General features: G+C 40.7%; 2 protein-coding genes across 3 annotated transcripts; both read right to left on the bottom strand.

The window, feature by feature from the left end:
• Positions 1-389: 389 nt before the first annotated feature.
• Positions 390-6,766, bottom strand: LOC133010066 (flavin-containing monooxygenase 5-like). 2 transcript variants are annotated; one of them, XM_061077481.1, is made up of 10 exons: positions 6,679-6,766; positions 6,090-6,228; positions 5,406-5,594; positions 5,064-5,229; positions 4,583-4,725; positions 3,296-3,492; positions 2,273-2,420; positions 1,967-2,174; positions 1,813-1,885; positions 390-1,707 (listed from the first exon to the last, which is right to left on the bottom strand). In XM_061077481.1, exons 2-10 carry the CDS (start codon positions 6,219-6,221, stop codon positions 1,293-1,295), a joined length of 1,671 nt encoding a protein of 556 aa, XP_060933464.1. In that variant the 5' UTR covers positions 6,222-6,228; positions 6,679-6,766; the 3' UTR covers positions 390-1,292. The 2 variants fall into 2 exon arrangements, with proteins under 2 accessions (XP_060933464.1, XP_060933465.1); XM_061077482.1 differs by having other exon boundaries at positions 6,090-6,222; positions 6,679-6,764.
• A 1,544-nt stretch (positions 6,767-8,310) lies between these two features.
• On the bottom strand, positions 8,311-13,524 carry LOC133010744 (flavin-containing monooxygenase 5-like). The gene is made up of 10 exons (XM_061078371.1): positions 13,510-13,524; positions 12,985-13,104; positions 12,337-12,525; positions 11,509-11,674; positions 11,245-11,387; positions 10,929-11,125; positions 10,624-10,759; positions 9,987-10,206; positions 9,693-9,765; positions 8,311-8,780 (listed from the first exon to the last, which is right to left on the bottom strand). Exons 1-10 carry the CDS (start codon positions 13,522-13,524, stop codon positions 8,405-8,407), a joined length of 1,635 nt encoding a protein of 544 aa, XP_060934354.1. The 3' UTR covers positions 8,311-8,404.
• Between the last annotated feature and the right edge of the window lie 2,608 nt (positions 13,525-16,132).

Genomic DNA, 16,132 nt, shown 5'->3' on the forward strand with positions numbered 1-16,132 from the left:
GTGATTACTTGCAGGAAATGACATGGAATACAAATTTTTGCACAGATTTTGGCTTTTAAAGGCTGTGGTCTTAAACTTTTGATCAGCTGATGAACAGCCTATTTGAGTTAAATTGTTGTTTTCAATAAATTGCCTGCTCACAACTTTTGGTCTCTTGTTCCCATTTCTTCTTTTTGCATTTTGAAGCTCTACTTAGAACCTTCCTAAGATCCAACAGTGCAAAATGCAAATTCATGCAATTTTTTAACTGGTCTTAAGATTTTGATCAGGAGTGTACATCAGGGATCAGAGGCATGAGCAAACTTATTGCAATAGAAAAAGAAGTGTGAGGTTAAACTATAAGGAGACAAAAGGACTGGGACCAAGGTGATTTAAATATACAAGGGAGGCAGGGTTTTATATTTATTTATTTATTTTGTATGTTAACAGATTGATTTTAAACATAAAAAGAGTCGCCGAGACGAACAGGAAGGATACGTGGAGGGAAGGGGGGAAAGGATTGGACTGAGGGGAACAGCAGGACTTGGAAAGGGGGGGGATGGAAAACATAGTGGACTCTGTACATCTCCTTGAAAGAAAGATTGAAAGATTAAAGGTTAAAATCAACGGGTCATTGGCCATTTTTTAAAGTTAATCTCACAAATTAATAAACGAAGTAATTTAAAAAACGAAGAACCTTGGTGAAAACTGAATTAACAAAGAATGTGATTTATGATAATCCTAAATCACTAAAAGTGTGGTAAAAACTATTGGTACGTGTATCACAAAAAATCTGAAGGTGGTCACCGGGGGCAAAATTGTCAATTTATTTGCGTAAAAGAATCGAACAAAGTTAGCAAAAGATGAAAAGTGACAGCTTTTGTAATTTATCATGCAAGATCTGAAAATATATTTTGATCAATTCATTCAAGAACATAATTATGGAAATCAACCATGACAAACTCAGAAAAAACATATATGTTCATACACTGTGTTTGAATATGAGTCAGAGATTAGCATTATGAGTACACAGCTTTGCCAAGAAAATCAGATGGCAAAGCGCTTCTCTAGTCTTGATGACCACTCAAAGCACTTTACAGTACAGTTACACATTCAGATCCATACAGTGCATCACTTCTCTCTATGAGAAGGAGCATCTGGTCAATCTGCCAACCTTCTGGTTAGAGGACAACCGCTCCGACCCCTGAGCCACAGCCGCCCAGATTATTACAAGAAACATGTGTACAAAAATTGGATGAACAAATGTGTAAAAAGTGATCCGAGCTAAAAATGAATCAGTATGACATTTCACATCACTGTACAGGAAGGTACGCTTTAATCTGGTCCAGCAGTGCAGTGGGATCTTGTAGGAAAGCAGGAAGGCTGTTCCTTTGAATGTACGCAGCCACGCCCACAGCAGCAGCTGACAGAATCAGAAGCCACTTGAATGAGCTCTTGGGGTTGTGATCATCACAAGGTCTGGTCTGCATGGGCTTAACCACTCTCTCCCACTGAGTGAGGATGGCCTCACGGGCCCCGGCCCACTTTCCTGGCCCTCTGAGACGATACTGGTACGGCGAGCACGGACCGAGCAACACGTTTAGTGCCAGCCTGGGATCAGTCAGCATTATCTTTAGGAAGTTTGGCTTAACCCCAACCTGTTTTGCTAACTCATCCATGTAATTGACGTAGTCTACCTGGATGGTGTGTCTCTGACTGGCCACATACCTGGAAAAGAAATTCCTGCAGGTCATGTTGTGGAATTCAAAATTGGACAAATGTAGATATAAAATATGTCAGTGATCACAAAGTTAACCAAATCCACTGCTGTACCTTTGGGCCATGGTGTCCTGTTTGCACTGGACATCTTTTAGCATGGCTGCAATTGAGGGAAGCTTGGCGCAACCTGTGGGAAAAAGCAACATTTAGATTTCTCATTTTAAACACAAAATACGTCTGAAAAGGACTGAAAAACTTGTATCTTTACCTTTAAAGACACGTGTGGCCCATCTGCACTGCATCTCAGAGATGGGCATGATGGCTCCCAGTGGCTGTACCAGACCAATGATGGCCAGTGTTGGACGGTCCAACTCAGGGGGAAACACAAACTTGTAGAGAGATGCTTTGTTCTCAGACACCGAGACCACAAGTGAGGCCAGGAACGGAAAGGAAAAGCTGTAACCTGTGGCAAACACCTGTAAGACATGGGACTCATGTTGGTCTGACACTACTTGGCAGCTGTACTGAGCAGAGGCGTTACTGTGAGTGTGGACAAACAATTATCTCAACCTACCACCAGGTCAACGTCTTCCACTATGCTCCCATCGTCAAACTCCACAGTGGATCCTCGAAATCTGCTGATGTTGGGTTTCACCTGAACCGTTCCAGACAGGATGCGGTTGGGAAGCTCATCATTCACTGTGGGATGTTGGCTCCACAACCTGAGATTTATGTTAATAGATTCATGGTTAGTTATCTAAGTGTTTTTTACTAGATGCGAAATAGCAGATAATTTTGCCATCAAGCCATAGAACTAACAAGTCTTTAAAAAATATCATGAACGTTAAACTACAGAAAATGCATCATAAGGGGACCATGACGATTGACAACAGCAGTCCATGTTGAGGAATTTTTGAACATCCTCACACATTACTGTATATGCGACTATATATTATCGTATATTACACTATATCTGTACAGGAGAATAGTGCCTGTCTAATTCCACACACACACCCTTCTCTCTAAGCAGTTGATGGACTTTAAAATCCAATTCATATGCGCCAGACAGAGAGGCACCAACTTCAACTCTTTTTTTATAATTCACCTGTTGCAAAACATAAGGACACAATGTGATTTAGGAATGCAAAAACTAGGCCTAACTATCCAATAGGAAGTGAACACCTACATGTAACATAGAGAGTGACAGCAAATCTAGGCTTTCATGGATGTGCTGTTAAAATGGGTGACGCAAGTAGAGGGAGATATATAGGGTTGTTGTGGGAGAGAGACTTGGGGGTGACAATTGCTCATGTTACTGTGTTACTGTGTTAGCGTTTGTTTATTGTTTCACCTTCTGGTTTTCTTGATGCATCTAGTCTACATTAAACTCTTTTGCATAAGACATCAGCTGCTGCCTGAGTTCTCCTTTCTCCAGCTTCCAGAAAACTTCCATAACTGTCAAGATATCTTCTTCTGGACTAATGTACTGGACATTTTCACCCTCAAGCTCTGCCGCTTACACTACTAACACATGCTGTAGATAGGAAGAAAGGCTGCTTAGTCACATTATGTAGCTGTAAAAAAGTAGATCCAGTACCTGTGCTTTGGCTTCAGATTGTACAGACTGTGATCAAATCTTTTGTTGAGCCTCCTCTCTCCAATACCACACACAACACTGTGGGGAAGAATGTCCTGTATAGCTGTAGACACCCTATTGAAGAACAAATCAAGGGGTATGCCATTGTCCCAAACTCTGTTCAGAATCCAGGCTCCTCTTCGAGTGCTCAGGTAAACCTGAGGAGAGAGACAGTCATAATCATACAAAATCCCTGAAATATTAATATGCAAATGTAGCATGTACAACTGGAACTCAAAAACTCTGATTTCAATTGGTCTAAATAATAGATATTTAACTAAATCATCTTCAGATCATATCCAGAGCTAAATAATTATGGTGTTAATAAACCAGATGTAAATAATTTGTATTTAAATAATACAGACTCAAATAATCCAGATTTAAGCAACCCTGATTACATAATACATTACATTTATATTATCCAGATTTTTTTTTTTCATCAGATTATGATTCAGGCTCATTCAGATGTTATCTTTATAAAATAATTCAAATTTAACTAAAAACAAACTTGATAATTCTTGATTCTCATTTTAAAACACAAATTTAGACAACACTACATTTGATTGGTTGATTTAAACTTCTATTCATAACATGAGTTGTTTTTTTTTTACTTCACTTCTGACAGGGAATAGTTTCTCTTTATGTTACACTGCTCCAGACTTTGACGTGTCAGAAGTTTGTCTCTGTCTGTCTGTAATCTAAATATTCTCAGATGAATCTCAGAGCTGAAAAACGACACACAGGAATTCAGGATAAAACTACAATTTCCTGAGTGACCTTTAATTATCACGTGACCTGACAAACTGATAACTTTTGACACGATGATAAAAATATGTTTTAAAACTATTTCACATAAACCTGTGCGCTGCCAAATTGGTATTTTAATTGTATTGCTTTACCACCGATATTGTTTCTACTAGGAAGCTGCTCCTGAACATTTCACCTAGTAGTTGTATCCAATTATTAACTCCATGTCCTCACAGCCCTGTGGTCATATCTGACCCCACAAACAATCACACAATCAGGTGGAACATTATCTAATCAATGTCTGGAACTGGAACAAAGGTGAACAATATTCCAATATCACCTAAGCTGTCTGTTGTTCTGAATATCTTCTAGATCTTGACTGCAATGATGAGCCATGCCCTGCACTGAGCAACAAAATCAATGAATAAAATTATTTCTATATAAGACCCATGACGTTATAAACATTTAAGACATTTAAATATATTAATATCGCAGTCCAACCTGTTTGCTGACTCGGCTCAGCTCCACTGCTATGTCTCCGCCAGAGTTTCCTATTCCAACCACTACCACCTTTTTATTCCTCCACTCCTCTGCACTCTTGTAGTCTCGACTGTGGAAATACTTTCCCTCGAAAGTTTCAATGCCTGACAGAAAAGAAAACAGAATTGTTTCTGCTGCACAAATAATATCTATTGTATATTATATGAGTTTAATGGGTGGATGTGTGTTTCTGTGGCGGCAAACCGTTCCATTCATCCAAGGGCCAGTTTAGACCTGGTATTTACATCCATCCTGAGAGACAACTCTAAAAGTGTTCAAATGTGTCTTGAATGTGTCTTCTGTGACCAGCTGTGATTGGATCTCAACTCCCTGCTCTATATGTGAATACATATGTACGTTATTTATTTTCCTGATGACCTAAGGCTCCTGCAGGGAGAAGTCCTCTCAAGGAGGAGCATTGTGATATCAATGCCATTTGTACCCGGGAAGTCTTGGAGCGGCAGGTTGGGGTGGCAGTGATGTCCAATACAGATCATCACAGCGTCAAAAATGTGTTTCTCTCTTTTGCCGTCCTTGGTCTCTATCTCCACATCCCACTGGCCTGAGTGAGAGAAGTCGGTTCGCTGCTTCACCATCAAGACTCGGGTCTGTGCGGCCGAGAGACAGAAAGAGTTCAAATACAGACTCGCCTTTAAGGAATGGTTACAAATATTTGCTATAAATGTTTTTTTCTGCTGTGTTTAAATGAGTATCATTTCAGATGTGAAACTAAGGGGGAGGTTGGTGCAACACTTCAGATGAAAAGAAAGTGAGGACTCCTTACGTTGAAGCGTATGTGCTTGGTGAGCTGGAAGTGATCAGCATACAGCCGAAAGTAGTTCATGATGAGCGAGTTGTGCATGTAGTTTGGGTAGTGTGCAGGGATCGGAAAGTCGCTGAAACACATCATCTCCTTGGAGGTGTTGATGATGACCGAGTGGTAGATACTGGCCCTGTCCGGCTCCGGATTCTCCTGCAGAACAGAAATTCAACCAAGTTTAGTGACATAATTGATCCCGTGTCAGAGAAATTCACTTGTTACAGCAGAGGCAGCGGATTTAGAGGTTACAGTCATGCAATCGGTTTTCTATCACTCATTGCATGGTCAGGTGAGTGATGTCATACAATTAAACTTGTTGGAGTGGGCTCCCGAGGTAGGTAGGGATAGTAGTGGAATAGAGAGGGAGGCATGGAAGGATTTAGATTCTACATTGTAACTGTGTTTTTCTTGTCGTGTGACTTGTGCAAATCTTATTTATATATTTTTATATTTATATTTTATATATTGTTTTATTATACGTTAATCCAGAGTGCCACACAAGCTCAAACCACCTTTGAGCAACAAATAATCGAAACAAAGTTAACAAGAAAGTAAGTACAAAATAGAAAAAAATTGGCTACAAAATAAAATGAAAAAAAAATAATCATAATAATACTAAATTCAACTGAACTGCCCCCTGTGACCCACCTTGAACCTCCAGAGCCCACCGATGTCATCGCTGCTCTCATAGCACACAGGTTCGAGCCCCTCGTCCAGGCAGCTCTTGATGGCGGTCAGACCCGAGCTGCCTCCTCCGATCACTGCCACACGACGACTCATCCTTCAGCTCAGTGGAGGAAACAAACCAGGATCAGATCAGTGCGGAGGAGTCAGATCACAACAGTGGCTCTGAACTGCAGAGTGTGGCTGGATGACACGTCCACGGACTCTTTATATACCGAGCAGAGCCTCTGCTCCACTGAACTTTGGACTTCCTCTGCTTCTGTGCGTCTCCTGAATAATCTGCACAACCGAACCCTTCACCTCGAGCTGGAGGTTGGTCACACTTAAGGTTTGCAACACGGTGACCTTCCAGCCCGAGCTGCAGTCAGGACCCACAACCCACAAAGTGCTGTGGACTCAGTGCTCGGGCGTTGTCTGCAGCCTCAGAGCAGAGAAAACATTCATCTGCTGCTCTGAGCCCGATCCCACAAACTACGTGCACTAAAGTCACCATCCACTGTCCACAGCGTGCGTGTGTGTGTGTGTGTGCACGCAGTTCGTGCTGATTTCTTACCTTTTTTCTGACTTTCGAAGAAATGTTTTTTCTGGTGCTGCCCACAGTATATGTGTCCCACAGTTTGTGTTTCCCACACTAGAGGGAGTGAGTGAGGAATGTGAAAGTTGATCAGTAGCTCGAGCTGACCTTTGAGTCCAAGAGGAGGAAAAGTAAACAGCGAGTCTCTCTCTCAAATATGAGATGGAAACAGCAGCTGGAGGCCAAACAAGCTGCTGCTCAAGGAGGTTCTACGCCACTTAAAGTTGGAGAAATTAAGGTTTTCCCTCAACGGCTCTCTGAGGAAATTTGACAAAATCTGGATCCCCTTGTTGTTCATTATAGACTCATTAGAATGATATTACACCTGAGGAGTCAGATATCTGAGTTCTGCTGACGTACCACTAAAACGTACATTCCCAAAATGTTAGTTTTTCCCTAGTTTACGCTCTGTGTTTTTTTTTTGTTTCAAGTTTAGTTTTTTTCTCTTTTCTCTTTTTCCCCCCCTTCACCTTGAGACAGGTAGGGTTGGGACCTCTACAGGGGAAGGAGGTGTGGTGTGGGGAGGGGGGCTGGGGGTGGGGGGGTCACTGTAAATTGTAAAATTTGGGAAAATGTGAGCATTGTACAGTGTCTCTTTTTTGTCCTCATTTTGTATCGTCGATGCTCAATAAACACACACAAAAAAAAAAAAAAAACTGCTCCTCGACCACAATCACTCAGTCCACTAATCAGTTGTTGTTTTCATAGTTAATAGCCAGGGCCGTAGCTACCAGTGAGGAGGTAATATCTGGGGGCTCGGGGTATGTGATGATGGTCTTCACAAGTTACCCACCTTCGCAAACCTAAATCAGTATTGCTTAAATCCTGGCCACGGGCGTGTTAATAGTAGATCATATCTACTCTTGTAAACAAGTTATTATCTGTCAAAACATACATTGTGAAGCAGAAATCATAAAAACACATCCTGTCATCCTGCAGCATAAATGTATGAATCATTAAGGCCACACACTCTAATGTGAGTCATTACATCTGTTGATGTTTAGAAGGCGAAGAGTCACAAGTTTCCTATTTTCTAATAGAAATACAGAGATGGAGTCAGAGTAGAGCTCAACCAAAACCAAAATAAACTCTTGAGCCTGTTAAAACCTTGTTTTCATGCATGGATTCCTTGCTTATAACACACAAGTTATTAATAAGAAACATTATTAAACTCACTGCTTACAAATGTAGACTACAGCTCATGAAGTAGTTTTGCAAATCAGCTCTTTGTTTGTACAAGGGAGCTAATTTAGCTTTATGTTTGTCTCCATCTGCTGGGTATAAGAGGAACATAACAGCCCACTGTAATTCTTTACTGACAGTATGCAGATTGATAATAAGTTTCAGTAATAATAAAATAATAATAATATAATAGAGTGCTGCAACATAATAAACATGAACTACTGAGCATCCTTTCACTTACACTCACTAATCAGTTGTTGCTGACCTTGATAGTTTGTTCAAAATAAATATTTTTTTGCATTTAGTTTTTAAAGTAATGAAATGGTGAAGTGCATGTTATATTCTAAGTTAACCGTTCTTTTGACGGACATTCAGCTTGTAATTTATCTTAATCTCACATCCAAAAAATAACAAAAAGAAACTGCCACGTTTATTTTAAAACCATTTTATTTCTCATTCAAACAGTCTAAAAGCACGATCTGTCAACAAAACTTTCAAATGGACACATACATAACCATGCAGCTCATGGAGCAGAGGAGAAAAAGCAGAGAGGCTTTTTATAGCAGAAGCAGCACAACATTGTAACACCTGAGAAAATCAGTACGATGCTCAGACTGGAGGAGGGTCTGGTCTCTGGTTCTGGTACCACTCTGGTCCTGAAGGGTTGAATCACACGCTCCCACTGAGTGAGAATGGCTTGACGGGCCCCAGCCCACCGGCCCGGTCCAGTCAGACGGTACTGATATGGAGTACATGGACCCAGCAAAACCTGCAGAGCCAGTCTGGGGTCCTTCATCATGAGCCACGGAATGCTTGGACAAGCCCCTACCTGCTCTGCCAGAGAGTCCAGGTAAGCTATGTTCTCAACCTGCAGGGGGTTACGCTCGGAGCAGGCATATCTTAGGGAGGGAGATAAAAAAAAATGTTAATGAACCAAAAATGGGTTTCAGTTGCTTCACATTTGACAATAAAGGAGGAACATTTAAGACATATTTGCTCACATGATGATATTATCAAAATACTGAGGTGTGAATACACTTGTTTAATAATCAAATTCTCCTTCACAACAAGTATAAGTGCCTCTTTTTCACCAGTGAGTGTAACCCATGATTTTATTTATAAGAAAGTTATTTACAACTCATTCTGTGGCAGCAGGATAACAGCAATATGATGGAAGTGTCCTCAAATGTTGGGATATTCACTTTCCATTATTATGTGTCATAGTGTCAGTGACTGTGACACTAAGCAGTTTCAGTTTTGTCTATTCCTCTTGCATTGCGTAAATAAAACATGCCTCAATTGCCTGTGTTCAGCACATTGAGTCCAAAATTAAGAGTTAAAAATTATTACATTAAGATCATTTTATGTTTCTGTTCCTTGCTCAAATTATATAATGCAATTGTCAATATGACATTAGAATGTGCCATGGTTTAAAAGAATGAGGCGTCACCAAAAATTCAAGCAGGGAACAGAAACAGCAAATAACATTCAACAGATCTAGGTATTGTCCAATCGCAAACAAGAAGTGTTGTCCCTCCCTTTCCTGTAATCTTTGATGTCATGTTATGTGAAACATTACATTGACTTTCTGGTGTTTTGACCCTTAAGGCAACAGTAAGATTGGCCCTGTGCAGCAGAACCGACCAATAAAACCAACAGAAATATGGGAACTTTAATGTCTAAGGTGGAATTGTATTATTCCCTTTACAGCATTTAAAGCACTTTAAAGCCTTTGAGCTAAACACAAATCATCTGAAATGTTTTAAATCCGTCAAAGAACAAGGCTACAGTAAGATAAGATAATTTCCTACCTCTGGTGCATTGTTGTGGTGTCTTGCTGAATTTCCTTCACTATAGTCTCCTCTGAGGGGAGGGTTGATAAACCTGCATGGGAGAGAATCAAATCAAACAAACAAGAAAACACACCAAAGCCTAAAGAAGACACAGTTATCCTGGTGCTTCAGGGGATTTGGGTATCGCTGTAGCTACTAACTAATAATGTCATTATTCAATTTGATGATTGGAAGCAACAGTCTAGTTTGAAAAAGAGGTTCAAGGTTCAAAGATCACATATATTGCGAAATGCTTTCCCCATAATCCTTTACCTTTAAAAACTCTAGTAGCCCAGCGGGCCTGCATCTCAGCCAGTGCATTGACAGCCCCCAAGGCGTGGATGAAGCCCACCACTGCCAGCGTCGGCTGGGTGAGTCCGGGGGGGAACACGTGTTTGTAGAGACGCAGCCTGTAACCCGATTTAGCCTGCAGGGCTGAGGGCAGGAAGGGGAAGCTGTAGTTGTAGCCCGTGGCAAACACCACAACATCCACCTGTGTGAAACAAATATAACACTTTAAGATTGAATAAATATTCCCTTCAAACCAAAATGACCAAAGTAGCATCCCCCTTTAATAATCTGCAAATTGTGCCATCCCCTAAAAGAAGGTACTACTTGTGTAGATGGAGAATTTGTGTGTGTATGCGGGCATCTTATAGTTTGTGCTGCCAACTAAATCAGATCTGCGGTTTACTTTGAAAAGTTGAATCTGGATGGCGTTGAATAGAACAGGGGGCTCTTTGCTCTTTGACTATGAGCATTAAAATTATTTAGTCGTTTTCCTAGTCAGGATCTTGAATTCATGATTTGTAGAAACATGTGTTATATGACACATTTTCTACATTATGTGACATGGATCCGACACATACAAAATGTGTATCCACCCTCTAAGAAATGTTCTAATACTGACCTTCTTTATGACGCTCCCATCATCAAAGACCACACTGGACCCACTGAACTCCTTCACGTTTGATTTCACCTGAACACGACCTGCGATGATCCGAGCCGGCAGCTCGTCGTTTACAACAGGAATCTGTGCAAAAAATCTGCCACAAGAAAACAAACCAGCGCGACAATCGTTAAACGATGAACTCACTAATGGCAAGGCTGCACAAATAGCAACGGAAATATGTCTGTTATTGTGGGGTGTGATGAAATACAATCACTGAACATTGACCATACAATGAAATAAATGTATCTGCAGTATCTTGATACCCGTGTTTTGGTTTCAGGCCGTATAGTTTGTGGTCAAACGCTTCGTTCAGCTTCTTCTCCAGGATACCGTTGATCCACGAGGGGAAGAGCTTCCGTATCATCAAATGCAATCGAGAAGTCCCAACAAGGTCGGCAGGAAATCCCCCCTGTGCTACACGGCTGACCACCCACGCACCGCTCCTTGTGCTAAGGTACACCTGCGAGTCAGGTCACACCAGAGAGAGGAAATATCAATGTGCTTAATATATTTTACACTGTCAGCAATTGGACTCTGTTGAAATCAAACCAATACTTCATACCAGAGGTATTTCAGTACCTTCTCAGCAACTCGGCTGATATCCACAGCAATATCACCTCCAGAGTTTCCAATCCCAATCACCAGCACTCGTTTCCCCTGCATCCCCTCAGCACTGCGGTAATCCCAGGAGTGGAAATGTCTTCCTTCAAAGCTCTCAATACCTGAAACGGTATAGGAAGAGAGATAACGTACCATATTAAGCTGCATTTAGATACCGTGCACAACAACTACAGTGTGTTTCTTGCTAATGTGAAGGGGAGTACTATTACAAATCCGGGTTACCTGTGAAGTCCCTGAGTGGCAGGTGAGGCTTGGTAAAGTGTCCTGTGCAAACTATCACTGCGTCAAAAACACGAGTGTCCCTCCGTCCATCTCCGCTCTTCGTCTCCACCTCCCACCGGCCTGTCACAGCGAAGTCTGGGGTCGGCTCCACACTGAGCACGGTGCTCTGGGACACAGGAACCCACAGTTTTATTAATGCATTCCACATAACAAGCTTCCTGCAAGGTATTTATATTGCAATCCAGTTTAGGAATATACATCTGAAAATTACAGCTACACATAAACAAAACCTAGAATTGCTGCCCTGGAATCTTATAAAAAACATATTTTATGAGGCTGGCATGACCCTGACCTTTAACTTGATCAGATCATTCTTGAGTCCAGGTAAATGTTTGTACTATATAAAAATGTCTTCATAAAAGGTGTTCTTGAAATAGTCACTGCGACCTTTGGCCCAACCACTAGCCGTCACTGGCATAGAAAGGCTTTTGCAATCACCGGTGATAGAAAATATACTGTAGGTATTCATAACGTTTTACCCCAAAACATTTTTTTAAATAAAAACATCATGAAGCTGAAAACCATCAAAATACACAGGGTGGTTTAGGACATTTATATTTAAAACAGAGTGTGGCACTATTTCTGTCCTCCAGGGCAGCACTCAAAAGATTCTTCTGAACCACTACATTAAAATTCACCTATTTATTTTCCATAACCACCAACAGACTCTCGAACTGTCTAGTTTCATCATTTTCACATTCACCATGTTTCAAAGTCCTAACAGACGTGTGTTACATTATAATAGTTCTCCTCTTGGTAATAACTGACCTGGAAGTGTATGTGTTGCAGCAGCTTGAACTCCTGCACGTAGAGGCGCAGATACAGCAGCACCTCGGAGTGGTGCATGTTGTTGGGGAGCTCAGCAGGAGGAGGGAAGTCACTGAACGACATCATCTCTTTGGAGCTGTTGATGATCACTGACTGATAGATGTTGGCTCGTCCAGGCTCTGGCTTCTCCTGAACAAGATATGATGGACACGAGATTCACTACTCTGCTTCGTCTGAAATCCAAATCCAATACTTTTGGAACACTAGATCACTGCGGTGCCTGTCTGGTTGTAGCATGAACTGTAGATATATTAAGTACGACCCTAATTAACGATTTCAAGCTCAGAATGATTTTTATTGAATTATCAGAGTATAAATGAACAGAGCTTGATTGCTGGTGTGAGCTCACATTCTTGTAGGGAGGTCTATGATCTATTTTACTGTTAGTGTTTTTGCATCCAATTCCATGTTAGCATGTTCTGCTTTAAATAAGAAACCTTATTTCCAACAATTATTTTACATTTTATTGCTGATTTGTTCATATGACAAAACAGAGGGTTTCACTTTCATTAACTCTCCTTCACAGACTATGAATCCCATGACCGACCATGATTACAGTTGATATATACATGAAGTGAAAATATTCACCTTAAATCTCCATAGTCCTCCGATGTCATGGCTGCTCTCAAAACACGTCGGCTCGAGGCCTTCATCCAAACAGGCCTTGATGCTGGTCAGACCTGAAGGTCCCGCACCGATCACTGCTACCTTCTGAACCATGCTGGAGAGGAAACACCGCTAATGGCCACAGGAATGAGGGAAAGAGGGACATTTGTTGTTTTGTGCTGTGATGTGTTTTGTCCTTCGCACCTCTTTGTTTTCCAGTCATTGATTTGCACATAGTGTGATTGAGTCAATCAAGATAAATTTGTTAAATCCAGAATGAGATGCATGAGTACACTGATCAAGGGGCGGATCCATGACTTACTTGCTTCAATATTGTGTGGTAGGGTGTTTTTAAAGTGAAATGATTTATCGTGCCGGGGGGGCATCCCATTTGAATTAAGAATATAATCAGTAGTAGAAAAGTTAAATTAAATTAAAAAGATTCTTAAATAAATCATTTAAAAATATATAAAAATAAACGATTTACTTTCTTCGATGCCACATTACTCTCTTCTGGTTCATGTTTTGATTTTTTTATAACTTCTTCAAAACAAGAAACTGCGAAATGATAATAAATGTTTTTTTTCATCTGAGACTTACATTCCCATACATATATGGTGTATACACACAAGTAAGTAGAAAGTGTGAAGCAGGACTCAGGCTAACTGTGCACCTCTGTCACCAACACAGAAAAAACATACATCGACTTGACCTTCACCCAATTGCAAAATAGCTGTAACTATCGAAGAAAAACATCTAAAATGTCACTGCTTTGCACCACAACATGAAACAGGCTGTAAAACATTCAAGCTCACGTCTTCTTCTTCACAGTGAAAGAGAACTCACTTACTACAATGTCCACCTTCTCCTTAAAGTAAATGTCTGCTCCTCCCGGTATACAGATGATACAAGTTACACAGTGATGTTTTGACCATGTTTTAGCCATAGACCCGGTCTGACTTTCCGGATGTTCACTCCCATTGGCCAATTATCATTTCAGAGGGCATGCTCCTCCTCTTCCGCTTACATCCTGTTCAGGGGCTGAAGCCCCCCTAAAATGTTCTTCAGCCCCCCCAAATAATTTTTGGGATTTTTTTTAATTTTTTTTTTTTAAATTTTTTTTAAAAATTAAACTATTGTTTTACACATGGACAAGTTAACAAGTTCTAACATGCTACATATGTGAGTGCGTTTCTGCTTTGTATGTTTTCTCCCACTTCAAATTACAATCCAATAGCCTCTCATCATACTTAACAATACAAGACAGGGCACTAGGACCTTGGGGAGTCTGCATCGCTGCTGCGCTGGCTTTCTCACTCTGCCAAGCAACGTCTCTCATCAAGACAGCAGGATTACAGCCAAGGAGTTTAGCTCATAGTAAATGATGCACAGAGTGAAATTGTTAGTACAGGTGGTTACAGAATGTGGCTATCTGTAGTTGTTAATGATTGTTACCTGCTTAAATTTATATTCATTTATACTGAATGAATGCAAGCAAAGATACAGAGAAAAATCACACTCTTTCTGATTGAACCAATCTATGAACTGTCTGAAACAATGGATATCCTCAGCCCCAAAGGCGCGCAAACATTTACCTTCCTTAGGGGCTAAGCCCCCCCTTTCTTTCAATCCTAGAAACGCCCCTGATCCCGTTACTGTTTTCAATCCCCTTTGCTGAGGTATAGATATGAAAACGACCCCTGACCAGGCAGGGTTGATGCTGAAAGTGACAAACTTGGACTGAATCATTACACATTGCACATATTACTGTGGCGTTTCTTAGCGGTTTAATAAAGCCACTACTTTTCCACTTGCTAATGTCAAGTATTATATGTGCCCCCTCCTGACCCTGCGGTGGCCGAGGAAGACATTAGACTTTAGGCAGCGGTACGTGAAATAGATTGAAAGTATTATATTGATCAGTTTAGAAACTACTCAGCAAAGACATAGGGGGCAACGTACTCATCGCCTGATGCAGTGATTCTCGCGACCGGGAGGAGGAAATGTGAGGCGGAACTAATATTAGAGCCGAACTAATGTTTTGACGTCTGCATCTATAACGGCGGAGCAGTAAACAAATCGTTATTTCGCCGGAGCCAGTGGTCAGCAGCCCGAGGCTTCAGCCCCTCAGCGGCTCCTGTGCAGTGACGTGCACGTCGCGCACACTCAGGCCCCGGGCCTCCGCCCCGCCCCTACTCACTCGCTCAGAGACACACACAAGAGAGTGTTCAAAAACCAAGTTGAAAAGAAAGTACGATGAAACCTGTCTTGCTCTTGGGTTCACAGTCAATGTAGTCCAGGCAAAGTAGCGTTTTACGACCGACTAATTGTAAAAGAATTTTTTTCAGCATAGATCATTTCTATGAGGTGTCCAGAACAACATACTAAAATTCCTAAGAAATCCTAGTTGAGGAAATATGTTTAATTCTCATCAATGTGTGCCAATAAGGCCCGGCAACAATACACCCCAAAAAGACTATTTTTTTCCTTTACTCCAATCAAAATAAAACTTTACACAATGAAAGTAACCATGAAACGTAACATTTTTTGTATTACAAGTTTCTTTTGAAATTAATTTGACAAGCACATGAGCTCCACACTTATTGAATATGTCCTAATTTGCATAGGCAAACACCATTCATATGTATTACAAATACATACATAAATTAATTTTCAAAGAAACTTGTAATACAAAAAATGTTACGTTTCATGGCTACTTTCATTGTGTAAAGTTTCATTTTGATAGGAGTAAAGGAAAAAAATAGTCTTTTTGGGGTGTATTGTTGCCGGGCCTTATATGCACACATTGATGAGAATTAAACATATTTCCTCAACTAGGATTTCTTAGGACTTTTAGTATGTTGTTCTGGACACCTCATAGAAATAATCTATGCTGAAAAAAATTCTTTTACAATTACTTCTATTTTTGGCTCCAAAATGGGCTACTTTGCCTGGACTAATGTGGTGGGACATGAGGAGAGACAAGTGTGTATTTTATGTCTGAAAAGTGAAAACTCTATGAGACCAAACAAATTAAGAAGACACTTAGAAACATTACACCCCAGTCACATGCATGTGCTCTTTTTGGTTGAGCTTCATCATCTTTGTAACAAAGTGATTTTAATTGAAT

This window comes from Limanda limanda, chromosome 9 (assembly GCF_963576545.1).
Source record: "Limanda limanda chromosome 9, fLimLim1.1, whole genome shotgun sequence".
Lineage (NCBI taxonomy): Eukaryota > Metazoa > Chordata > Actinopteri > Pleuronectiformes > Pleuronectidae > Limanda > Limanda limanda.